This window comes from Syngnathus scovelli, chromosome 4 (assembly GCF_024217435.2).
Source record: "Syngnathus scovelli strain Florida chromosome 4, RoL_Ssco_1.2, whole genome shotgun sequence".
In the NCBI taxonomy this organism is placed as follows: domain Eukaryota; kingdom Metazoa; phylum Chordata; class Actinopteri; order Syngnathiformes; family Syngnathidae; genus Syngnathus; species Syngnathus scovelli.
In genome coordinates, this window is record NC_090850.1 from 16,407,065 (window position 1) to 16,432,500 (window position 25,436).

General features: G+C 41.5%; 5 protein-coding genes across 5 annotated transcripts; 2 read left to right on the top strand and 3 right to left on the bottom strand.

The window, feature by feature from the left end:
• Positions 1–241: 241 nt before the first annotated feature.
• On the bottom strand, positions 242–6,963 carry ddx21 (DEAD (Asp-Glu-Ala-Asp) box helicase 21). Its single transcript, XM_049718443.1, has 16 exons — positions 6,795–6,963; positions 5,414–5,632; positions 5,198–5,326; positions 4,944–5,019; positions 4,159–4,337; positions 3,943–4,060; positions 3,599–3,787; positions 3,374–3,519; positions 3,114–3,263; positions 2,662–2,823; positions 2,455–2,574; positions 2,254–2,327; positions 1,931–2,090; positions 1,703–1,837; positions 1,554–1,598; positions 242–1,132 (listed from the first exon to the last, which is right to left on the bottom strand). The coding sequence occupies exons 1-16, from the start codon at positions 6,870–6,872 to the stop codon at positions 875–877; spliced, it is 2,238 nt and encodes a 745-aa protein (XP_049574400.1). The 5' UTR covers positions 6,873–6,963; the 3' UTR covers positions 242–874.
• Positions 6,964–7,669: 706 nt separating this feature from the next.
• Positions 7,670–9,548, bottom strand: psmc3 (proteasome 26S subunit, ATPase 3). The gene is made up of 2 exons (XM_049718444.1): positions 8,604–9,548; positions 7,670–8,121 (listed from the first exon to the last, which is right to left on the bottom strand). Exons 1-2 carry the CDS (start codon positions 9,546–9,548, stop codon positions 7,783–7,785), a joined length of 1,284 nt encoding a protein of 427 aa, XP_049574401.1. The 3' UTR covers positions 7,670–7,782.
• Positions 9,549–9,568: 20 nt separating this feature from the next.
• On the top strand, positions 9,569–13,032 carry tbp (TATA box binding protein). The gene is made up of 9 exons (XM_049718446.1): positions 9,569–9,706; positions 10,015–10,207; positions 10,360–10,513; positions 10,655–10,835; positions 10,959–11,046; positions 11,409–11,500; positions 11,583–11,750; positions 11,954–12,048; positions 12,158–13,032. Exons 2-9 carry the CDS (start codon positions 10,157–10,159, stop codon positions 12,235–12,237), a joined length of 909 nt encoding a protein of 302 aa, XP_049574403.1. The 5' UTR covers positions 9,569–9,706; positions 10,015–10,156; the 3' UTR covers positions 12,238–13,032.
• A 530-nt stretch (positions 13,033–13,562) lies between these two features.
• Positions 13,563–16,013, bottom strand: pdcd2 (programmed cell death 2). The gene is made up of 7 exons (XM_049718445.2): positions 15,738–16,013; positions 15,509–15,617; positions 15,383–15,439; positions 14,626–14,961; positions 14,027–14,127; positions 13,836–13,949; positions 13,563–13,748 (listed from the first exon to the last, which is right to left on the bottom strand). The coding sequence occupies exons 1-7, from the start codon at positions 15,915–15,917 to the stop codon at positions 13,569–13,571; spliced, it is 1,077 nt and encodes a 358-aa protein (XP_049574402.1). The 5' UTR covers positions 15,918–16,013; the 3' UTR covers positions 13,563–13,568.
• A 527-nt stretch (positions 16,014–16,540) lies between these two features.
• Positions 16,541–21,607, top strand: rhoua (ras homolog family member Ua). The gene is made up of 4 exons (XM_049718447.1): positions 16,541–17,086; positions 17,511–17,569; positions 18,265–18,453; positions 18,627–21,607. Exons 1-4 carry the CDS (start codon positions 16,834–16,836, stop codon positions 18,909–18,911), a joined length of 786 nt encoding a protein of 261 aa, XP_049574404.1. The 5' UTR covers positions 16,541–16,833; the 3' UTR covers positions 18,912–21,607.
• Positions 21,608–25,436: the final 3,829 nt, after the last annotated feature.

Below are 25,436 nucleotides of genomic sequence, written 5' to 3' on the forward strand. Positions count from 1 at the left end.
TCCTCATCTAGTGTTTTAATTTTCTTCATTTTTGTGTTAACAATACAACTTCAGTGACTTGCCATAATGCTTGAGCATCTTCACACAATATTCAGCTCTGTAGCCTGTCAAAATATTTAATTTCAGTCATATCAGTTAAATGGTAATTGTGTTTTTATTTAGATGCGACGTAGCAATAATTTTGCCCAAGTTTATAATATACAGTTATGTGGTTATGTTAAATAAAATGAAGATACACAGCATCGATTGACCTTTCTTTAATGAACACATTTCACTCAAAAAAAGAAAAACAGTCTAGCAGGCAGTAAAATTAGGCAATTGCAAAACAATCATCCGATATTTTGGGGAGAATGTTTCATTGAGGTAAGGCAGCAAAAGAGACTCCACCACTATATAGTTTGACAACCTTAATCATGCTATAAAAGAGTGGGGGCAAAAACAATCGACCTAACGAGACCCTCATGCTACCACTATTCCCCAAATGATAAACAAAAAATTTCGCAACACTCATACTCACTCCTGCCTTCTTTAACGTTCACTTTGTATTCCAGTAATGTACTGATTTATAAAGTGAACACTCAGCGTGTCAGTTGAAGAGTCAGAGTCAAGCCAGTCCTTACAAATGGCTGCCATTGGTCCGATAAGTGATTCTGGGAAACAGCCACCAGAAAAACTAGCTTTGCCCTTTATTTTCACAAGAACCTCCTTGTTTGTTACGTTGAATATAAGCTTTAAATATAGATTGTGAATTCTTGACATCACTGAAGCACTGACAGGAGTTTCAACTGTAAAAGTGGCTTTTAACTGACTGCCAACAGACAGCCCAAAGGCGAGACACTAAGCCGGTGAGTCTAAATGCTTGGCAGTTGAGTCGTCAAAATGATTGGTTGAAGTAACGTTTAGATCCCGTCCGGCCGCCACTTCTACCTGACCCACCGCGACCGCCACTTCCCCCAAAACTCTGGCGACGTCCCCCTTGGAACCTTCCTTTCCAATTGCCTCCTCTACCTCCCCCAAAACTCCGGCCACGTCCGCCTTGGGATCTTCCACCATCACTTTGGCTGTCCCTGTCCACCTGGGGGAGCTCTGTGGCCACGGTCAGCTGCCAACAGCTATCATCTTCCCAGCCCTCCTATTGAATGAGCAAGAGGCAGGATGAAAATTGTTAATAGCAATGCAATGACTAAACCCCGTGACAAAATACAGTGGTGCTGTGAATAACAAGTTTCATTCAGCGGTCCCTGAATAAAGGAAATGCCATCAATCTATTCTTGCACCCCACCAATAAGTTTATTTTATGAAAATATTGCACACTAAGATATTATACTTTATGAAAACATAACTATAGTAAGTATTGTAAATAAATACTGTAAACAGTTTCTTTAATGCCAATTGACATTGCTCTCCTAGTGTGCATGCCTTGCCCACCAGGGAGCTATATGAAACAAGGCGAGTGTAAATTAATCCTGCATAAATGTAACATTTGCCATTTTCATCCTGCTTTGTTTATAATTTTGCATTTATTAAACATAGAGGAATACATCTATTCGTACCTGAAACTCCTTCACTTTGTCATCTGGAATATCGAAACAAACGCCCTACAGGAAACACATTTGATAAAAATGATGACATGTCATAGGCTTTCATGGTGTGTGCGCGTGTGCAGCCTTTGATTAAAGCTTACAAAGCACTTAGAACATACCATGTGGCCTACAATGAAGACCATTGAATGGATGTGCTTTTCAACATCCTCTCCCAGTTGTTCCTTGAGCGTATTCCAGGCAAGTCCAAGATTATACATTTTCTGAGAGCATAGCAACTGCATGGTGGTATGACCCTGGGGAACAAACAGCAACACCTTATATTGAGAGCCACACAAAAAATGTCCAGGACATGAGCACGTATATGCAGTCAGTCCATTTTAACTTACAGGTTTGGAGGCAAGCAGTGACCTATTCGTCAAACTCGTCAACCCGGACATGTGTGCCAAGGCCGCAGCCAGCACTTCCACTGCTCCTTTCTCCTTTATCAGCCTCTCAGCAGAAACTCTGAAATGTTCAATGGCTGCCGTGGAGACAGAGTCCAGGAACCTGGACGGGAAAAACAAAAGGAGATTTTTATTAGCCAATTCCACATGATAACGTGTTACAGTCCAACACACACTTCCTCGGAACACGGTAATACAAGCATGCACACGCTAAACATTTGCCACCCTAATTGGGGAGGCTCACTCGTATTGTGCGCTGAACTCACGTTGAAACATCCTTGCTTGATGACTTGATGAGGTCATTGGTAGAGGGAGCAGAGACTCGTTTAAACTTAATGCCCTGCATCAAAACCAACGACATTAAACTTTAGATTAAAAATGAATATTTCATCTTGATGAAAGCAATGATGCTTTCATAACATCTCCAAAGGCTATCTTGATACTTTTGGTTTAACAAGGGCACGTACAGCCGATTGTTCCACGGTGCGTAGCTGATACTCCTCACGCCTCACGTAGAAACAAATGCATATTCCCATTCTTCCAGCTCTGCCCGTTCTTCCTGAGCGATGGATATACGAGTCCACATCCTAACGAGTGTAGATGACGTCATGAAAAACAGTTTCATCAAACTGAACTTTAAAGAAATGAAAATTCAGTTGAGCAGCATGTCACACCTTGGGCGGAGAACACTGTATGACGAGGTCAACTTCAGGGATGTCTAACCCGCGGGCTGCCACGTTGGTAGCCACCAAAACATCAAAGGTTCCCTTCCTGAAGCCTTGCAGTGTAACTTCCCGCTGTTGTTGGGGAATGTCGCCATGGAGGCACTGGGTGTTCTGAAAAGATGTTGTACACACACACACACACACGACAACAAAAATCACACTTCTGAACCTAAACACTGCCAAATAATTAATGAAAAAAAATCTATCAGCAACGACTCCATCAGAATATTAAAATAAAATCATAGATTTGGCTGTGTGTGAATGTGTATGTGTGTTATGTTTCTCTCAGCATTAAAAAAATAAAAAAAGTTTATCAGAGACCGTGACACTCTTTGTCCACCACCAGTGTAATAATTCTGAGACGCAAACTAGTGGCTGTGCATTTAGTGCATGTGACTTACCTGTTTGATGGATGTACTCGTGAAAAGCTCATTGACCTGTCTCTTGGTCTCACAGAAAATGATGGTCCGGCCACTGCTGCCGCTGTACACCTGGATCACATCTCCTATCACTGCTGCACGCTGTGACCAGTGGCATTCCATGGCCAGATGCTGCAAAGGGGCAAAAAAGTGTGGCCATATAAATACATGTCCTCGTTCAAGCATGGTGAAAGCTAATGATCAATTAAAAATAAAAAATAATCAAATAAACCGACACTTACCTGCACAGTTGTTGCGGCTCTCTGCGTTTTCTTTCCAATCAGGTCAACACGCTTGCAATCGGGCCTCATGTATTTCTTGGCCACATCGTAGACCCATGAGGGGCAGGTGGCTGAAAACAGGAGCGTCTGGGGATTGGGGTCGTCATCTGGTGTGGAAAGCACATGGAAGTAGTCACTGTTGTCCAATCGAGAAAATTGCAAATAATTCAAAGAATAAAAGAATACCTTGCTTATTATAGGAAGAGGATAGAATTTCTTCCACTGGCTCAGCAAATCCCATGTCCAGCATTTGGTCCACTTCATCAAGAACCACATGTTTCAGTTTTTTGAGATTAAGGCTCTTTTTCTCAAAGAGATCTTTAATACGACCAGGGGTTCCCACCAAAACATCAATCCCGTTACGGATGGCCTCAACTGTTTGAAAAATAAAAAAATCATAACTGTTATTAGGGTGACGTGTTTTTTTTTTTTTTTTAATAGCAGAGGCTTTGGAGGAGAGGTTGGGACACATGATGTAGCAATTTTGCACACGTTTGAGAAAAGTGTTCAGACATTGACATTGGACTTACATTGGGGCGGGTATGGGACGCCTCCATAGAAACAGGAGATGCTCAATTTCTTGGCAATATTTTTAAAGTCCCTAGCGACCTGGATGGCCAACTCTCTGGTGGGAGCCAAAACCAACACCTGCAGAGAGATACGGGGTGGACTTAGAACAGGTTCTCATCCGTCGGTGATGAGGACACAGTGATAACAAAATTAAAGCTTTAATGAAGCGTGCATACCTTGGGGGGGCGTCCTCTTGGTTGTGTCAATCCATCCGACTGGAGTTTTTCCACCAGTGGGATAGCAAAGGAGAGAGTCTTCCCTGTTCCTGTGCGCGCTTGGGCAAGTACATCATGTCCATCATATACGTGATCAAATGTCTGGACCTGAATGTCAAACAAGTAGGAGACTCCTCGAGCTGAAAGAGCGAGCGAAAAGACAAGAGTTAGTATTTCCACAGATGCCACAAAAAACACAACATTTAACAGAGCATCTTGTTAGTGCAACCAGTTTGCAAGTTTCTTTTTTTGGGAGGAACACTTAATTCATAGCAGACAAACAAAAATACATGATGTGATGCATATAGCAAAAAAGGTTACCAACCCTAAATGACTATGTGCATCAGATTATGAACCAAGAAATTATTTAAATTATTTTTTTTAAATTCTAATAATTGATCATTTGAAAGAAAAATGCTGGCAAAATATGTAAATTTCCATTTGTTTCATTAAAAAAGACAAAATGTGTCTGAATGGGTCTATAGAGATACTGTTTAAGAAGTACAGGTAAGAAGAAGCACTGAATCAAACTGCAGCCCAATGAAAGTAAATGTTTAAGCCATGTACCACAATAACAAGTTGAGTGCCGCCATCTAGTGGTAACAATTGTTGCAGCTTAAAAATTGATTGTTTTTATTTGCTTGCTGGACTATAAATTTGAAGCCTGGTTCAAGACATGCAACATGTCAAATGAGCTTTTGACAGCAGTTTGGTGTGGTGTGTGTGAATAGAAACGTGATTGGTACCTTTGAGTTTTTGTATAGTGCCATGAGAGATTCTGAAGTTGGAGAAGGCTCCGGCTTTCTGCTCAGGTGTTTCCTCCTAAACAATGGGAAACCATAAATTAAAAAAGAAAGACTTTTCAAAATGTAAAAAGACTATATGCAAAATAAATGACCTCCAATTACATATTTAGGTGAAGCCAAAAGCTGTGTGACAACTGTAACAGTATAACACGTTAATATAAACATATTGTTTTATAAATAATGATCAGCCTTACTATTTCCTTTTCACTCTCTGACCCATCGGATTGAGATGGTGTCTGGCTTGGGGTTGGAGCAGGTGTGTCTGGCAGGGAATGTTGATTGATTTCAGCTTCAACAACTCCTATCGTTTTCTTCAATTTCACCTAAACGCAAACAAATGCAAAATTATTAACAATTTTAAAAAGTTACCAGTAAGACACTAAAAAAAAAAAGATTACACTCGTACTAACCTCTTCCTCGCTCTTTTTTTTCTTCTTCTTCTTTGGTGGCTCAGTAATATCAGTAATGCCGGTCAGGTCGGTTGCTTCATCTATGTGACCATTGACTTCGTCCTCTGCTAGCTTGTTTTTTCTTTTTTTCTTTTTTGGTACAAGACATTCACTGTCCGGCTCCTCTTGTTCCTCAAGCTTCTTCTTCTTCTTCAGTTTCTTGGCTTCCTTGGATTTGATCTTTAAATTTTGGAAAGAACATTGAATTGTTTAAAAATCCTTACAACACAAATTTACATGAAAAATCATGCATATGTATACACACTAGTACAATTAAGTACCATGAGTACTCCTGCACAATCTAAGGAAATATGTTTTAACATTTAAGCAAGGCACGACAGCTTGATTTGTAGTGTATTTTAAACACAGGGTAAATCAATGTGCTTCACATAACAAAAGTACTGTACAATTTTTAAAAGCGTTAACGTAACAAAATAACCAAGACATTTAAAAGCAAATAATTAAAAGGTAGCTTACTAAATACTAAAAGTAAAAATATGAGAAATAAATAAAGAAAAATTATGAAATGTAGACATTTTTACAATACTCGGCTTTATAGGGTGGATCAAACCAATCAATATATTTTTATTTAAGTTAAAAAATGAGGTCTGCAAAAAGAGATTGGGTTTGTTTTCAAGACTCCTTGTAATGCAAACCACATAGTTCTTTTCAACAAGGATGCTTTCAAAATTTAGCATCAAGATGGTCTCAAAACATCATGGTTATTGTTTAGAGTTAAAAAAAAAAGTTTGCGAGGCCTGCAATATTTATAATGGAAATCAGTCGTATTTTCTTACAGGGGGGTGAATCGTGTTTTGACTACATTCGAGTCGATGCAAATCATTTTTTGAGCACCTTCGATTACGTTTAGTCTACGTGTTGAAACCAACACAACTAAGAATAGACAAATAATCTACTACTTGACGTTCTGCTTGATATGTTTTACGAAATATAAATGCCGACGTCACAAAGTTGCGACAAAACGCAGTTCCACTCGTGCACGTTGCTTCATGTTTTCAGCACTCAACTTCCGGTGTCCACACGGCTTAAAGACCGATCCGGCTCACGTGGCCTACCAACGTGCTTGCTAGCCTTGCTAAGCTATCACGCTAACCTGGTGGTTTCTGACTTTGTATCGTAGTTCTACTCGATGACCACTACATTTACCAAAATGTTTCACTTATGTTATGTGATTTTTGACAAGTGTGTCACATTTAGACTAGCTGCTAACCCACATTATTACGCAGCATCGCGCGCCACATGTCAAGCATGGGAGCAGTCGTGAATACGATGCACCTCGCCAGCCATTTAGATTTAAAAGTCAGTGCGTCATTCCACATACCTTTAACGCCTCAAGATCCGCGGCGGTGTCACTCTCTTCTTCCATGGTTTTGACTTCAACGACGCTTTTAGACGGCATTTTTCTCCCGAATGGAACCCTTCTTTGTGGACACACAGGCGATCTCGCGGCCACGCGGATGGAAAAGAACGCGAAAGGTGCGCGCGCACGAGAACCGAGGATATCAACGCGAGAGATTGTCTACGATGGGAAGACAGCGCACACTGTAGATTTACTGTACCACAAAAAATTACATATACTGTAGAAGTGTAGAGAAATGTATATTGTATTAAATAAAATGAGAATCTACACAGAAAAACACAATTTTACCAAGATCACCTGTAATTTTTATTGATATTTTTATAACAGTAGAAGAAAAAAAAGACATAAGCAACTATACTAGCCTATTAGGTGAAAAACATCAAAACATAGTTCCATTTTTTTGTGAATCAATCAAGGTGATTGTGTTGTGCAATGCAGTGGCTGACTGGTTAGCAGATCTGTCCTCACATTTTTGATTTTGAGGTTTTGAATCCCGCTTTGGAGTTGTCATGTTCTTACCATGGCGACGTCACATGATAAAACAAGCATGTAGGTTAACTGAAATGTACGCGAGTGCGTACGTTTGTCTAAATGCGATTGGTTAATGACCAGTCTATTGTGTGTACTGCAGCATGGGCTCCAGGACACGCATAACCCTGAGGATATGCAGTGTAGGAAATGGAAGGATGGTAGTATCTAAATATCCCACGATAGAACTGATTAATTGAAATATTTTATCATACCGCTATCTTTACTTATCACACTATATGAATTATGAATTGCTTTCAGTACTTGCTTCAAAACTAGAATAGTTGAGGATAAAAGAGACTAAATGCTTTGTTTTTGTCTTTTTATTAACTCAATGTAAATCCGCTGTAACAAGTGTAATGAATGCCACAACGTTTTCACAAACTGAAGACTCACTCACAAAGATAAACCCACAGTGTCCTTAAGCGTAGTACTGCAAGTTAGCCTTCTTTTTGGCTTGCACCTCCAGGATTCCCTCCATGTAATCCTCGTGGTTAAGCTCTGTGGCTCCACGCCGCAAAGCAATCATACCAGCCTCCACGCACACGGCTTTGCACTGGGCGCCGTTGAAGTCGTCGGTGCAGCGCGCAAGCTCTTCGTAGTTGACGTCAGGACTGACGTTCATCTTGCGGGAGTGAATCTGCATGATTCGGGCTCTGGCCTCCTCGTTCGGCATGGGGAATTCGATCTTCCTGTCCAGACGGCCTGAACGCAGCAGCGCCGGGTCCAAGATGTCCACTCTGTTGGTGGCGGCAATCACCTGCACGTGTGGACAAGATGTTATTTTTGCTATATTAGGATACACTTTTACAGATAAAAGCTATTAGGCTATTCAAACTGAAATATCATTTATTATAGATGTAGTACATATTACTACTCTCATCAGTAATTGGACATTGTAATTTTCCAAGAATGCTGTAAATTGATCACTTGAAAATGTCAACAGTTAGAGTTTTAGAGTTGCATTCTCTGTTTCCAACCTTGTAGAATCATTGTTCATAATGTGCAAAATCACTAACATGATCGTGTCTTCACATATAGAGGAGTATAATTAACTCTAATATAGGTACATAAAGGTAATTTGAACAAATTGATTTTTTTCAAAGTGATATATTAAAGTGGCAGCCTTTTTCTTCTTAATCAAAACCCAAGAAGTAGCTCTCAGTTTCAGAAAAGTTTGTGAACCTAAATTTAAAGGCTTGGCTAAACCTAAAGTGACTTCACTATACTGAGAAGCATTACCTTGACTTGCATGTTGGGTTGAAATCCATCCAGCTGGTTGAGAAGCTCCAGCATGGTCCTCTGCACCTCCCTGTCTCCCGCCTTCTCGCTGTCAAATCTCTTCGTACCAATGGCATCCAGCTCATCGATGAAGATGATGGACGGGGCCTTCTCTTTGGCCAGGGCGAAGGCATCTCTCACCAACTTGGCTCCATCTCCGATGAACATCTGCACCAGTTGTGGGCCAGCCAACTTCAGGAAGGTTGCTTTTGTCTGAGCTGCACATGCCCTGGCTAGGAGGGTCTTCCCTGTTCCTGGTGGTCCATACATCAAGACTCCTTTAGGTGGCTGGATGCCCAGGTTTTCAAATTTTTCCTTGTGGTTCATGGGCAGGACGATTGCCTCCACCAGCTCCTGGATCTGCTTGTCCAGCCCTCCGATATCGCTGTACTGCTCCGTGGGGCGCTCGTCAACCTCCATAGCCTTGACTCGGGAGTCATACTCGGTGGGTAAGGTTTCCAGGATCAAGTAGGAGTCTTTGTTGACACCCACCAGATCTCCGGGCTTCAGCTTCTCGGCGTCCACTAGCCCGATCACCGGCAGGAAGTAAGTCTGCCGGGTGGACGTCTTGATGACGGCGCATTTTCCTTTCCTCTGGGAGTCCAGGTCCACATTTGCCCCGTCTTCCTCTTGGTCGTTGGGGTCCACATCTAGTAACTCGATCACGTTCGACACGAGATACGGCAGGGTTTTGTTCACCTTTATCTTCTCCGTGTTTTCCTTAATTTTATCTTTCATAGCTTGCAGTTCGTGGGTCACCCTCAGAACTTCACTCTTCATTATTTTGATCTCGCTGTCGAGGAGTCGAGTTCGCTGAACTATCTCCTCCGTAGACATTTTTAATACCTCTTCGCCGATTCCATCTTCCACTTCGTCCCAAACTGATTTGTCACTCAGCGACGCCATCTTGATTCTGTCTGCCGTGACCTCTGACAGCGGAAGATAAAACTTCCTCTTCCGCAAAGTCGCAGACTCACAGCACTTACTGGATAAATCTGTGGGAGCTACGTTGAACATGACACCGACTGCACGCTAAAAACAATACGGTTGTGTGTCGACACCGCGTAAGTTGGCCGGTTTATTTGCGAGCTCATGCTCGTTTTTGGTGTGTTGAAGCTGCAGCACGTTTTGTGTACAGAGTGGCAGTAGCTGTTGCTGCTAACTGTAGCTTGGCGGGCAGCGACCACCACCCGAGTCGAAAGCATAGATACCCTTTTTCAAACGTCGAAAGTAAAATTAAAAAGTAGTCCAAAAAAGAAATACTCAAGAACATTAAAAATACTGCATACGTACAGTAAGTAATTTAAGTGTTGATGTCCTTATTTCTGGCCACTGGTTGTAATTTTTTTCCCATGCAAACGTTTTCACGCAGAGTCCAACTGCCAGAGAGAAGAGCTAAGAGAAAGGACTAAGTGTTTCTTCTGTTCATCGAATCATTGGACACGCAACTAACTCTAAACAAGCGACCGAGCCTGTGTGTGCGTCTCTGCTCCTTGGGGTGAGGGGTTACTAGGATGGATCAGAACAACAGCATACCAGCCTTTCAGGGACTGGCCTCCCCTCAGGTAACAATTTCTAGTGAAACGATAGCTAATGTTTTAACTGTGTTTTTAAACTGTGCCCTTTGGATTGCCCTGTTGCTGAAATGTGCTATACAAATAAACTTGCCTTACCTAATGATGAATTGTGCCATTTCATCCTCTGTTTTCTTTTGCAGGGCGCCATGACACCAGGAATGCCCATCTTCAGTCCCATGATGCCATATGGTTCGGGCCTGACACCTCAACCTGTTCAGAACACAAACAGTTTGTCGATACTGGAGGAACAGCAGCGGCAGCAACAGGCGCAGCAAGCACAGCAGGCCAATGCAGGTACATGACACATGAACATTTTTTGCATCCCCTTGGAGATGTGCGTTTATTTGGTGTAGCAGACAATGAACACGGGTAGTACAAACGCTTTTCCTACCTGTAAAGAGGCTCATAATGCTGAGAGGAGAAACTCTTTAACAGGCCTTCCAGGAACGTCGGGGCAGGCTCCTCAGCTCTTCCATTCCCAGGCAGTCACAGGCTCAACTACCACCGCGCTTCCGGGGAACACCCCGCTGTACAACAACACCCCACTGACCCCCATGACTCCCATCACACCAGCCACACCAGCCTCAGAGAGCTCTGGAATTGTGCCACAGCTACAGTACGTTTCAGAATGAAGAAATGTGTCATGCTGGAAATAGAACTAAATAGAATCTGTCTATGATCAACTATTTTGTCCGTTGTTAAATCTCACATTCAACGTTTTGTCTTTTGTTACCATCAGGAACATTGTGTCGACAGTCAATCTAGGTTGTAAACTGGACTTGAAGACCATCGCGCTGAGAGCCAGGAATGCAGAGTACAACCCCAAGGTAAATCTCATTTTAACTTCACTGCTGTAGAGGAGTGTTCCTCAAGCTTTATTGGGGCACAGATTTTACAATTTAAAAAAAATCTCATCTCTGTATGTCACAAAATGTGTATATGCCGAAATAATGATCTCGAAATCTAGGTCAGTTTAGTTCAACACAAAGCTATTATTCTGTTGTGAGGATTGCAACAGGTGGCTCTTCTGCTGTCTTGTGAAATAGTCTTTAATTGTTCCGGCTGTCACTCTACACCACTGGCATAGACGCATAATAAATATTAATATAAATATTTTCTTTTTTTTGTAAATAATCAATTTGCTGATAGCACTTTTGTCAATAAAGCTAAACTGCTTCCTCTGTTTTAGCGTTTTGCTGCAGTCATCATGAGAATACGAGAGCCTCGCACCACAGCTCTTATTTTTAGCTCCGGGAAGATGGTCTGCACAGGAGCAAAGAGGTTGGAAGAGATTATCTGTTGAAGTGCACCAAAATACTTTTTTCCTATTCCTTCCGTTGAATCTCTACTCGTGTGTTCCTAGTGAGGAGCAGTCGCGATTAGCGGCCAGAAAGTACGCTCGTGTGGTGCAAAAGCTTGGCTTTCCTGCCAAGTTTTTGGACTTCAAGATTCAGAATATGGTGGGCAGCTGTGATGTGAAGTTCCCTATTCGTCTGGAAGGCTTGGTACTCACGCATCAACAGTTCAGCAGGTACATTCAAGTGGAACATCCTATTTGACAAAATGAGCCAGTAAAGATTACTGACAATGACCCAAAAAAAATTGACAACTTATACTGTAGCATTAGATTCAAACCTAACAATTGAAGTGTTCATAATTTCCATAATTAATTTGCTTTGAGCCTTTTTTAAACTTTTAACCATTTTCAAACGGAATTGTTTGATTTTCTTGCAGCTACGAACCTGAACTGTTTCCAGGCTTGATTTATAGAATGATCAAGCCCAGAATTGTCTTGCTCATCTTTGTTTCTGGGAAGGTTGTATTAACAGGTAAGAACTTTAGCAAACGTCTTTCATCTCGCTAATTTGGAGATGTAGAAATTGACAGTTTAAAGACATGGTGGATTTGTTTTACCATTTCTTCTGTATTTGTGTCAAGGTGCAAAGGTGAGAGGTGAAATCTATGAAGCGTTTGAGAACATCTACCCTATCTTGAAAGGTTTCCGCAAGACAACGTAGACCCTTACCACTCTACCCCCCACTATTTTTTTTCTTCTTCAATCTTTTTTAAATGTTTTGACATGACCTTACCAGTGAACTGCAGTTCAGACAGTTGTCAAAATGTGAGACTTTTTTTGGGATAATTTTATTTACAGTATGTTCACACGATCATTTCCACATTTGTTTCCTCCAGTTTTAAAGGGTTTTCAAACCCTTGTACATAAGTCTGAAAGAAAATGTTAACTTTTTTGTGTTCAAGTGGTTTTAAATAGTTTTTTACATTGTATTTTTTAAAATCAAATTCTGCTCAGTTATATACAGTTTAAGTAGTTTCTTTGATCCCTTTTATGCTAATGTTTCAATTTACGATGTATAATTGCTGGCAGATACTGGATTTGTGTGTTCGATTTTGGGGAAAGTTCTATCAAACCGTTCTTCAAGGTTTCTCTATCAAAATAGTGTTTAAACATAACCTTGATAAATTACAATTTAAATCACAGTTGAATTGCTTAATTTTTGATTGATCATTCGGTGGTTACGGAGGTGATTTATAGCAATAGCTATAAATCTTTTCATTTGGCCTGTCGGCTGACTGTAAAATCACACATTTCTGTTGGTCAATTGAAAGAGGCAGTGTGCCTGCACTTGACATGAGCACCCAGTATTGAAATGTTAGCAGTTGCTTTTTTTTTTTTTTTTTTAAATACCCATTTGCTCTTAACGTGTTTCTAAAATAAGTTAAATGCTTTATCTGATTTAAAAAAAAATGCAGAATTGACATTTCCCCATGTACAATAAATCTGTACATAGTGACTCTTCAGAAAGTGGCCTTTTTACATTTTAAAAGAACAAGTCTGATCATTTTCTCCGTCCATCATTGCTTTTGTTTTGTTTTTTACCACTAAGCAGGTTGTTCCTTTGAACCAAACAAACTCAAGTCAAGTTCAGTATCTTAACTATGATATATGTGCATATTGTTTGGAATTGCTGAAAAATCCAGGTCGAGTAATATGGGGAGATAAGGTACACGGTCTTATGCTTGGTTCACTAATCAGTAACTCAGTAAGCTGTACAAACGAGCAGGGGATGGAAGCACTGTAAAGCATTTTAGAATGTGGACAGACTGGACTCACATTCATAGCAGTACAAAGGCACTTGTGATGCTGAATTCACATTTACACAAGAGGTCCTTTAGTTTCTGATAAGTTTTGTTCCAACAGCAGCGATGTACTAACAAACTTACTCTGTTGCATGCATTTCGTAACCTCAAAGTTTAGGTCAGTATGAGCTGTGCGGTAAAACAAAGTGCCGGTATTATAAAATGAATATTATTCAAGGCAATAGAGATGTTATGATTGTTTAATTTGATTTTGCTGATCTGTGCTAAAGTCCTGCTTCCAAATGAACTCAAGGCAGTATTGGTCACCTTGGTTACAGCTGGCAGAGCAGGTGTATATAGCCAGAGTCCCCCAGTCAATACTGGCACCTGTGGAGTCCACACGCAGACTGTTCAGAAGCTGGGGCATCACCTTGATAAGTGCACACAAAACCCAAAGGTGAGAATGAGGGCTAATGAACAATTGTTACATAAAATAAAATTAGAGGGGAAGAAAAACCTGAAATTCAAAAGTCCTCTTGGCGCCACAGGTGCATGCTGGGATATCTGTATCTGAAGGAATATGCTGTGAAGTAACCCACAAAGGAGAGCCACCCCGGCTGTAACGCAACACCTGTACAAACCAGGGGGGGAAAAAGTGCTCAAGCTTTGAGGCCTTTGTCTAACATGTCACTAGAGAAAGTTTCAAACCTGCTGCGGCTCAGGTGCAATCTTAGTTTTAAAGCGCTGGAATACTTTGTTGTCCTCAGTCTCATGCATTGCCATGTCCTCCAGGTCAGTCTCTGCTAGCACTGAAATAGAATGGAAAAACCATTGTGAATCCTCAGAATATTAAATTATTTTCACTAATAAACACATTCACGTCTCAAGGAGCGAAATAGTCGTCGCGTGTAGGAAACAGATGTGTCCAGAAATCAGTCAACTTGTTTTGCGATAAGAGTTGTAAAAAAATAAAAGGCCTAGACACAAACGCACATCCATCTTAAGACAAAAAGTTTAGTGCCAGGTAGAACAATTAAATGTTCTTCCACTAGGTGTCAGAAGATAGTTAACCTGTGTATGTCAGTTGCCAGTCCTGCAAAAGAATGTATTCAACTAAAAAGATTTCATACTGATAAGTAAAAACGAGATAATTATTCCACTTTTTAAAATATTTTTGTTTGGTGGCATGCCATGAGAGTTTTATAATAGTAAAACATTTTCCTTGTGTTGGGAAACAAATCTGAATAGCGACTGCATCTGTGGCGCATTTGTGCAATATGAAATTATGGAAGTATGAAAGTGTTTACTTTCTGTCAAGGAGGAACAGTCTGCACTGGTCTGAGTTACTCCCATCTCGTCATCTCCTTCGGCACGCTTGTCATTATCCTCTTCCTCTTCTGGTTCGGTTAAAAGTTCAAACTCCGGGAAGAGAAACGGGGAGGCTGTCGGTTCTTTCGAGCTGCCGCACTCCTTCTTGTGCGTGTGCTTCCAGTGAAGCGTCTGGTGATGCTTCCCACAGTATGTGATGGCGTGGCAGCGAGAGCAGGCTTTGTTGCCGGGGCAACCGCACACCCAACACAATTTCACTCCAGATGCGGGCAGCACGCTTTGGTCTGGGTCAAAATCACTGGAGGGTTCATCCTCTGAAAATTAAAGAGTTAACGACTGAGCCCACTTGAACTCTTGCTCATCAAAACAGTAGCATCTACTGATGCACGTTAACCTCAGGAATTCCAATGTGGAACGAGTCAGACAGATTCTCTGAGCAGTATTAGATGTGATCTAAGGTTTTTAATACTCCAGTCGACTTCAGTAATCGCTCCACGTGCCAGACGAGCTACACAACTAATCAGTTTTCACTGTCACGTCTGACTGCTATCCAAAGTCCCTTTAATAAAGAAATTTATTTATTAATTTTAAACGCAATTGTCATTTGAAAAGGTTGCTTAATAGTATTGCTCACAAAAAATGCTTCAAAATAGAATGAAAAGATCATTAATAAGCAACATTTTGAGTTGGCCAGCTTTCCAAAGTCAGTAACTTTTCCAATTTCAATCCACAAACCTGGTGGTGGGTCGTAGGAATAGAATTCATTCCTCCGAGGCAGCTGACTTCTGAAAACTACAAGTAAGCATAGTCATTACTCTGGGAGGCGAACAACGAGGTCCCAACCCTACAGCATCTACGTACCTTTCACACAACGGCTGTCATTCTGAGTGTAGCACTCTGGAGTTTTACAACAGAATACAAAGAGGGTTCTGTGAAAACTTCTGTCCTGACCGGTGATTGGAGCGTACACCTGAGGAAAACATTGACGAAGGTTGATCCGCAGTTTTGGTTTACATTACCATCATATATGAAATTTTAATGAGGAAAACAAAATCCCCACGTGCTCCAGATCTGCCTCTTGTTTACTAACCTGCACCAGAAAGGCCATCGGCAGGCTGCATGTCTCGCACTCTAGTCGGGCCAGCGCCGGCGGGCCTCGCTGGCAAAGCCACGCCGGCTTGCCGCCGACTTTGCTGGGAAACTGCGGGGAGCGAAGCCTCCAAGGCTCCGCGTCGTCCAGGAAACCCAAAACGACGTCTGAGGAAGACATGACGTCTTTCTGCTACAATAAAAACTGGAGTGCGCTAAATCTGAACCACGGCACTTGTCAACACATTTGTGGTCCACCACACGAATGCGTTCGTGTAGAAACACAAACCATCCTTTATGTTCCGCTATCAATGCACTCCCTTGGAATGATTGTGATCAGTGATCGCGCTTACTATAAATGTAAATCTATATATTAGGTGTGACCAGAAAATGTCCATATAATTTTAACCGTATCGTGATGACAGCTAGAAATTTTGACAGGCTAATATTATCAGCTTCTCAAATGTTAGAGGGCGAACGAGGGTATTTATTTATTTATTTATTTATTTATTTATTTATTTATTTATTTATTTATTTATTTATTTATTTATTTATTTATTTGTTTGTTTGTCTATTTGTTTATTTATTCGTTTGTTTTTTCGTTTATTCAATCATTCTGGTTGTTTTTAATACAAAATGAGAACATTTATATACAAATCAGCTGAGTGTAAAAGTGTTTCATAAATCTCTGTCTCTCTCTCTCTCACTCTCTCTCGCTCTCTCTCTCACACACACACACACACACACACACACACACACACACACACACACGCTCAAGTGCGCGCGCACACGCACGCAAACACGCACACATTGCAGTGATGTCATTTGAAGGGGCGTTTGGGGCTTTGGGTCGGACCAACACTTTCATTGAATCTCTCCCCTTTCAAATGGACGCGAAGTTTTGGAGAAGACAAAATCATGTCGTTTTAAATAGACACGTTGTCATTTTGAGACCAGGAATAGTTCAAGGCGCGCTCGCTTGGTCATGGAAAGTTAAACAAGAAGAGTTAAAGCGTTCTCGCCCAGAAGAGAGCAGAAAAATGGGCGAAGCGAAAAGCGGCCGTCGCCCTGCCGGCACCTCTTCGTAGGGCGGCTCCATGTCCCCCTCCTCGCCGTGCCAGATGCCTCCGAAGACAGCGCCCGTGTCTCCTGCTCCCCCCGTCCCCCCGAGGAGGCTCCGGGGTCGGGACGGTGGCTCGGGTAGGACGCGGCGAGCCGGAGGAGCGGAGAGGAGGGTGAAGTGCGTTCTGGTGGGGGACGGAGCTGTAGGTAAAACCAGCCTGGTGGTCAGCTACACCACCAACGGGTACCCCACCGAGTATGTCCCCACTGCCTTTGACAACTTCTCGGGTAAGATGACGATTTTAACTTGCTCCACAATATATTTATTTATATTAGGCGTGTCATGAGAAAAGTCTGACAGTAATATTTCACTTTTTCACGGAAATATATTTTTCGGATATACAATGAAATAAAATCGTCTAAATAGGACTAACAATCAAAATGGGACCTAATTAATAAAGGAAGATAACAATGCTGGAGATTGTGTCGGTTTAAAGTATCTGATCAGAAAAGACCAGCTTGCAATGCCAGTCAGCTAATTTAATGTCAAATAACAGTTTGACTCATACATTTGTAAATCTTAAATGTCAGTGTCTCACCAGCCTTACTGCGTGTCATTGGGCAATTTTTCCCTCAGCTGGAAATGTTTTTGAAGGGGCCGTGTGAATATAAGCATGTTTTGATGTTTCATGCTGTGTGTTTATGTTTGTAGCGGTGGTCTCAGTGGATGGGCAGCCAGTCAAACTCCAACTCTGTGACACAGCTGGGCAGGTAATGGACCCCCCCCCCCACACACACACACACACACACATACACACGCTTCCTGTAGCTTTATTTGTAATCAAGACAATGCCCTGACAGTGAGAGGAAAACCGCAATCTGTCTTTCTTTTGTTCCAAAGTCTTTTTAAAACTCATAGATTACAATCTATCTTCCTGTCGGCTTCTAATTTTGTATGAACACGTCACAAAATCCTGCATGCATTTTAATCGAGAAGATTTGAGGCTTGGTCTTTCTCAATACACCAGCTGATGATGTGTGCTTTTGCTTGGAATTTATTCTCTGGCTTGGCGTTTGCAGCTGTTTGCCTGACATCAAGTATCAAATAGCACCGTAGCATGCCGAGTATTCATCGTGATTAGCTCAAAGAGGAACTGTGCTAATCAATGAGATACACTGTGACCATTGAATGGACAAAAAGAGAAAAAATCATTTTAACAATGCTTTGTGTCAATATACTGAATGTGATCTGTGAGTAGAAATAGGCCACAGTTCTTTCTCAAATACCAAAGGAGGAAGCTCATCATCATTGTCACCTTCCTCCTCTTCCTCCATCTGTTCCTGCGTTTTCCTCTCCTTGTCAAAACACCCCTAAAAGTACTATTGCACTCGCGTGTGACCACAATGACCAGTGCTGTAGCTCCTCGCCTCTGAGTGATGTTGTGTGGGTGTCCCCTCCTCTGCAGGATGAGTTTGACAGGCTACGCCCACTCTGTTACACCAGTGCTGACGTCTTCCTGCTGTGCTTCAGCGTGGTCAGCCCTGTCTCCTTCCAGAATGTCCCAGAGAAGTGGATCGCCGAGATAAGGAGGCACGCCCCCTTCGCACCGCTCGTTCTCGTGGGGACTCAGTGTGACCTCCGAGAAGATGTCAAGGTTGGGCCATTCTGATCAATTAAGTTCAGTTCCACCAACTGGCAACTAGGGAAGTTTGATGAGACATTAATAGCATAAAAGGTCCCTGGGTTGCCGTTGGTAGATTGATGTTATCAAGTCATAGTGAGGTCCCTGATTGACACGGAAAGTTATAACTGTATTTTTCTCTAAAGATTTTGATAGACCTGGCCAAGTACCGAGAGAGGCCAGTGGATCCAGCGGACGCTCGGGAATGTGCGGCTGAGATCGGTGCCGTAGCCTACGTGGAGTGTTCGTCACTGACCCAGAAGAACTTGAAAGAAGTGTTTGATACGGCTATTCTGGCCAGCCTGCAGAACCAAAGCTCCCAGAAGCACTCCAGAGGAAAACAAAAACGGCGAACAAAGCAAATGCAGACGCCTGACAAGATGAAAAGTTTGTCCAAGTCGTGGTGGAAAAGGTACTGCTGTGTGGCGTGACGCACTCCAGAAACTTAGAGACAGACCTGAATTCAAACCTTCTCCGGAGTGTTGATGGAAACCAAAGCTGCATTTTATCTTCTCACGTGGGACATTTACGCCTGAACCCCAGTGTCTTTCAACATGCACTAAAAAAACAAAGAGGACATTTTTGTCCTGGATAGTCTGACTGCAGTATGAACATTTGCTGGGATGTCTATTTTAGCCTATCGGATCAGTGGATGAGGCCCTTTCAATAAGAACAGAAACATTGTTGAGGATTTTCATCCTCTGTTGGAATGTGAAGAGATTAGGTCTCGTTCAGACCACCGTCTTTCAGCACCTGAGTTGCACAGTGTGTTTACATGGTGTTGGAGCTCGGTCCAGTTATTTGATTAGTGGAACTGGACGTGCCTAACAGCGATCGCATCAAATAGAAACTCTGCAAGTCGCAGCCTGTAAACAGCACATAGAACCAGACCAAAGTAAGACGCACAATTCCAACCCCATGTCCAATGTCTTTGAAGACAACCAGATGATAGTCGACCAGGTCATTGGTAAGATGGTAAAAGTTTTAAATTGTAACAGGAAGTAAGTTGTTGCAGTTGCGTCTTTATCGGGGATCTTCACGCTGACTTCTAGTGAAGATAACCATAAATCCTTTGCTTGTTGGCACGCGCTTGACCATGACTCTCATCCATTTCCTTACTTAGACATTTTGATTATCAAGAGATCATCGCTTTGGTTCGGTTGCCAGGTGCAGAATGTTGAGGCTTTCTTTATCTCTTGGATTGTGGCACACCGTATGAACAAAAGTATGCGAACATTCCATAGATAGGAAGTGAACATGCAAGAAAATTTGGAGTTAGGCCCGCTTAGACTCTTCTGACAGACTTTTACAAGCTGTTGGCGTGTGTCTCGGGGATTTTTCTGTTCATTCATCAGGCTGTGAGATCAGCAATGTTGGACCTGAGAGCGGGCCTGACAACTCACAAGCTCTTCATCCCAGCAGTGATTGATTCCTGTATGGGGTTTGCATGTTCTCCCCGTGCCTGCGCGGGTATACCCCAGCTACTCCGGTTTCCTCCCACATTCCAAAAACATGTGTGGTAGGCTGATTGACCTCTCCAAATTGTCCGTAGGTGTGATTGTGAGCGTGAATGGTTATTTGTCTCTGTGTGCCCTGTGATTGGCTAGCGACCAGTTCAGGGTGTACCCCGCCTACCGCCCAAACACAGCTGGGATAGGCTCCAGCATGCCCGCGATCCTCGTTAGGATAAGCAGTTCAGAAGATGAGTAAATGAATGAGTGTCCCCACAAAGTTGGAAACAAAATTGTGCAAAATAGCTCGGTATGCTTGTAGAATTAAAACTGTCTACCAAATAAATCCCCATCATATGTGTTTAATTACTCTTGTTTGTAGAGTATGCCATCGTCCACGTCTACAAAAGAGGTGACAACTGCCCCGTAACTTCTTCTGCAAACCATTGAACTCCATGTTGTAATCCAAAACACAGTGAACCAAAGCGTGCATCATCCACACCTTCTTCTGTGCATTGTTGATACAAAAGCCCAGAATTGTATCTTTTCTCCAAGGTCCATTTGTTGAAACAGGTCTTTGTGTTTAGTGTGTCAGCATCAGAAGGAATAAGGGTGTGTGTAAGTTTGTCGTACGGAAAGATTTATAACCGCGTATTATTGAAAGCACATGTAAGAAGAAGGCAAGCGTGACGACCTCGGAATATTCTTAATGTAATTGGAAACAAGATAATATATTAAGATAGAGTAAAACGGATTATTTTAGTGTCGGAGTGGCTGTCGGAAAGCTCTATGAAGAAAAAGGTCCCAAAAAAAAAAAACCAACCTTTTCCTTTAGCGCAAGACAGCAAGCTTGGTCACAAGATGTAAATCAATATTGACAAAACCAAGTTTCGATTTTGGTATCAAGCTGTGATTATATCATCGGAATTGTTTGGTCACTGAGATGTTCCGGCTGCTGATGAATGGCTCCTCTGTGTCCATCCTGATAGCAATACATTGTTTGTGGATGGGGAAAGGACGCACAAAGAGGCCTGTCTTGCGCTTTATGTGCAGACTCGCAGAGTGACGGCACATGGAAGTAGGCCAAAGGTCACGCAGACCCTCTGCCTGCTTGACAGTTTCCCTTGTCAGCTTTTTCTACTTTTACTCAGATGATGATTTAAAAAAGAAATGATTCATATGGATTCAATGGTGATTGTTTATACTTGATTGTTTTTTAGCATTTAATCAACCAAGCAAACAGATCGTGTTCATGTTCCTCACAACCCTCTTGTGGAAACTTTTTTGACCTATGTGCTCACAAAGTATGACATTTGACAGTTTCGGTGATTACCGTCAAATACCATCATAGTGACAAAATGTCCTATGAAGGACGATGTGATCCACTTGAGGTATAAAAATATGTGTGTGATTGCTCTCAGATTTACAATATGGAGTTATGACTCAGACTTGAACACAATGTTGTCCCTGTTTTTTTTTTTTTTTTTTAGTTCGCATACTGAAGCAGGCTGCCTTGATAGATGTACGCATGTACTCCATGTAGACAACTGATGTTTTCTTTATTTGTCATAAAAGCATTTGGTAACAAATATAACATGATGCTGCGATTGTTTGCTTCAATCAAAGATGTTGTACTAAAGTTTTATACTGAGAAGTAAAGGACATTTGCCATATTACTTGCGTGGTTTGAAGATTTTGTTGATGTGATAAATAACGGTGTGATAAGAGAGTGTGATGCAAACACTGCCCCCCCCCCCCCCCCCCCCCCCAAAAAAAAAAAAAAAACCTCTAATATGACCCTGAACCCACCATTTCATGTGCAATTGACTCTGGTAATGTTTTGATTTGGGCTTTGTGATAACCAAGCAGAACAACAGCCAGCTGATGCACATCAGGAAAGAGCAGACATGTTTTTTATGAGGAGCATAGGCAATAGTTCTGCATCTCTCAGCCAGATCACTGTAAACACTCGCCCCTGCCAGAAACTCTCCACAAGTTATGCAAGCGCTTTATTTCGAAAGATGTCATGTGAGACTTGCTTAGTGGCTCTGTTCTTGGGTGCGGTGCAGCAGCGTGCTGCAAATGAATTCTGTCTGCGAACCAACCTGGCCCCTTGGCATTGCCGTGACGTTGTTAAGGTTGGATAAGATGTTCAGCTTTGAAGCTGGACAATTACACTATTGCGTGTCTAAAGTCACAGGATTCAGGCTGTGGAAACCACCGTTAGCCACAAATAAATCTTGCACTTCTGACGTGTGTGGAGTCTAACTAGAATATTATTTACAAATTTAACTAAACAGTCATGGATTACTCACGTAGTGTTTCATAATTATATAGTGCATTTTTAGCAGGATTATGGTTTGACCAGACTGTGCAAAACTCTGCCAAAGTCAACACGTTTTTTTATGTTGATCACCTCACAGCTGTTATTTTGACGTAAGCTATTTGGTAGACGTGTTATTGCCTTGTACTTTTTGTTTTTAAACAACAACTATAGCGGAGACAAAAGGAATTCATGCCCAAATGTGCCATCATCAAGAATACTTAAGGACTTAGTTATCGATTGCATGTTATTCTTTTTGGACATCAAACTGTGGAAAATGTGTGCTATCCAAACAATACAAGACTATTTCATTTCCACAGAGAAACAAGAAACAGATGCATGTCAGAAATTTACATTTTTGTTTTGGTGTTTATTGCTGCAAGATGTCACTTGTGAATATACACACGAAAAGTTAAAGTGTGTGCTTGTAGCCTGCGTTTGTGTATAAAGTGAAAGCAGTTTGCACATGTCCACAAGTTTACCTTAACCCCTTGATACAAAATTATTTGTCACGGGCTCTCCCTCAATACTGCAACGCCACAAACCTTTTTCCTTGTTCTTTTTCTTATCACTGTTCCGATTCCTGTATGTCGTTATGAAACTCTCCGCTCTCTGCAGACCATCACCTCATCCATTGAGTGCTGTGTGTGATCTCATCCGTGTTTGCATGTGTGTTCAGAGTTCACATAGCACGCCATGTGACATTTATACAGCCAGGAAACAGTTTAAGGCGTACACTTGAAGCATCCCTCCTCCCCCCAACCTCTCCTGTCTCATCTCCGGACACATCTCCTCCCTTGCGGACGCCTACGACAGCTGACCACTGTGTTTACATAAGCACATTAGTGAGCCACATCACACTGTGGACATGACTGCCAGGGTCAAAATCCATTTCATTCTTCTGACCACAACCCCTATACACATACAAAAATAGAATTTAGCAAACAAGTGTTTTTTTTTTCTTACAAAAAGTACATGTATAAATAGAATAATATATTTAAACATAGTGATTAAACTTCATTTAAAACATCTGAATTATTTTTTAAATGATTAATTTATAATTATTATAGATGATTAATTATTGCATGTTCTCACTTTCTAGTTTATACATATCTTCAAACAAGGTGCTTGTTTCAAGCTGTTTATTTATCACCCCCAGTTAAATTTTACTGTTTAACTGACATGTAAAATAAGAGGCACAGTCCTTTTAACCACCAGTTCACCTAGCTAGCTTAATACTAACATAATTTAAAACACCACAGACAGGCTAATTATACATGTTCAAACAATTGCTACTTTACACACAATGGAGTGTGTAATACATATAAAAATAGCATTGAGTACAGAATGTGGGCAAGTCTTTTGTATGTTGTGACAAAAAAAAAAAGAAATGATTGCCTAAAAATCCTCAATTTAGCTGGGTCATGGACTTAAAGCCGGGAGAGCACTGTGATTTATTTGATTAGACATAGATTTATCTCCATCCAGCTCTCTTTCTCTCTCCTCCTCCCTTGTACTGTTCAGCTGTGTCTCATCTTGTTTAGTCTGTCACTTAGTTTCCTTTTTTCAGTTCAGTTGAGATTTGTTGTTGTTTCATACTTGCTTCCTGCGTTCCATAAATGCATAGGCCTAGTATGTGACCTTTACAATGCTGTCTCAGTCCCTCTCGACTTTACTTGGGTCAAGACAATCGCAACTTGGTAAAGCGTTGGTTTATATGACCCAGTTGGGAGCAGAAAGAAAAGAAAAAGATGAAAGCTACAACTATTCACATATGTGTGATGCTTTGACCAACAGGGCAGCTTGGGAAAACACATTCGGAGCATTTCCAGCATTGAGAGGAGAATAGTGATAGGACGTTTGTATCGGGTCTGAAGAGTGTCTGATTGAACGAGCCTCTCTGTGTAAGAATAGAGGAGAAGATGACAACTCTTAGTAAAGACGCCCTCAGCGAATAGACCCAGCTGGGACTGAAAAAAGCAACAGAGATCAGAAATGACATCACTTAGCTGACCCCTTTCTTTAACAAAACATGTTTCTGTCGATGCGTACTTCAGTTCCAAAAACATTTAATAAAGTCTTGGTTTATGATGTAATGGTTATTGCTCGGCATAAATTAGAACTGTTTAATGATATCACCTTATTAGTACAGTGGATTCAAAAAGTCCTGATGGGTTTTCGTGATAAGGAAAAAAATGTGACCGAGATAAATCATTTAAAATTTTACACCACGTATGTGACCTATAATCTGTACAACTCAATATATTTTTATTAAATAGCTTTTCAGAAGAAGTAAAAAAAAAAAAAAAACAGCCAAGATAAAGCAGTTGCATAAGTGTGCACAACTGCTTCGAGTTGCGGCTGTTTTTACAATAATCCAAGAGTCACCATCCAACTACAATTCAATGTGCCACTCATTAACCACAAATAAAGCTTAGATTTTTATTATGCTTTTCTTTCATTCTCAGACAGCTTCACCTTGACTAAGGCCAGAGTTCCAACAGAAGAAGCCCGACCATGATGCTGCCCCACCACACTTCCCTGTAGGTACGGACCGGTGTTGTGTTTACACCAGACACATTCCATTGAAAGTTTGGCCAAAAAGTTCATACTTGGCTTCATCATATCGTAACAAAATCTCCAAACCACATGTGAGAAAATGTGTTATGGCATGTTTTTGGAATGTGGGAGAAAGCCCATGCAGGCACAGGTAGAACATGCAAAATCAGGAAGGCAGTAGCACACATTAAAATCCCAAACTTCAGAGCTGTGAGACTGTTCGAAGCACTAGCCCACTGCGACACAGTAAAATGACCTAACACTGCTCTGGGACTGAAATTACGTAATAATCTCTGCTCAGAAATGATGAATTCCATCTTTTTTTTTTTACAGTACGTGGCAGTGACTGATTTGTTGGGACATGCACGGCTATTATCTAAAAATCATAATCATCGTTCTTCTGTGAGCTAACGCGTTACCAGACTGCACGCCATATGATTTGAGAGCTACATGCTCCATTTCCGTGTCAAGGCTGCTTGTCAAACTCATTTTTTTTCACGGGCCGCATTGTAGTCATAGCTTCTTTTGGAGGGCCGTTATGACTGTCAACCCAAATAAATGTATGAGCACCTCATATTATACACAGTAAAAGCTACAAAACAAAGTGACAAATAACTCGTTTT

Excerpts from the sequence above, each read along its gene's own strand:
- ddx21 (XM_049718443.1), bottom strand. The coding sequence starts at position 6,872 with ATGCCGTCTAAAAGCGTCGTTGAAGTCAAAACCATGGAAGAAGAGAGT. Across the intron at positions 3,788-3,942 it reads CGTCCCATACCCGCCCCAAT|TTGAGGCCATCCGTAACGGG; the intron begins GTAAGTCCAATG and ends TTTTTCAAACAG. Across the intron at positions 2,824-3,113 it reads CGAGTACATCCATCAAACAG|AACACCCAGTGCCTCCATGG; the intron begins GTAAGTCACATG and ends ACATCTTTTCAG.
- psmc3 (XM_049718444.1), bottom strand. The coding sequence starts at position 9,548 with ATGGCGTCGCTGAGTGACAAATCAGTTTGGGACGAAGTGGAAGATGGA. Across the intron at positions 8,122-8,603 it reads AACCCAACATGCAAGTCAAG|GTGATTGCCGCCACCAACAG; the intron begins GTAATGCTTCTC and ends CCACACGTGCAG.
- pdcd2 (XM_049718445.2), bottom strand. The coding sequence starts at position 15,917 with ATGTCTTCCTCAGACGTCGTTTTGGGTTTCCTGGACGACGCGGAGCCT. Across the intron at positions 15,618-15,737 it reads CGATGGCCTTTCTGGTGCAG|GTGTACGCTCCAATCACCGG; the intron begins GTTAGTAAACAA and ends TGTTTTCCTCAG. Across the intron at positions 14,962-15,382 it reads TTCCTACGACCCACCACCAG|AGGATGAACCCTCCAGTGAT; the intron begins GTTTGTGGATTG and ends TTTAATTTTCAG.
- rhoua (XM_049718447.1), top strand. The coding sequence starts at position 16,834 with ATGTCCCCCTCCTCGCCGTGCCAGATGCCTCCGAAGACAGCGCCCGTG. Across the intron at positions 17,087-17,510 it reads TGCCTTTGACAACTTCTCGG|CGGTGGTCTCAGTGGATGGG; the intron begins GTAAGATGACGA and ends TTATGTTTGTAG. Across the intron at positions 18,454-18,626 it reads ACCTCCGAGAAGATGTCAAG|ATTTTGATAGACCTGGCCAA; the intron begins GTTGGGCCATTC and ends TTTTCTCTAAAG.
- tbp (XM_049718446.1), top strand. The coding sequence starts at position 10,157 with ATGGATCAGAACAACAGCATACCAGCCTTTCAGGGACTGGCCTCCCCT. Across the intron at positions 10,514-10,654 it reads AGCACAGCAGGCCAATGCAG|GCCTTCCAGGAACGTCGGGG; the intron begins GTACATGACACA and ends ACTCTTTAACAG. Across the intron at positions 11,501-11,582 it reads GTCTGCACAGGAGCAAAGAG|TGAGGAGCAGTCGCGATTAG; the intron begins GTTGGAAGAGAT and ends GTGTGTTCCTAG.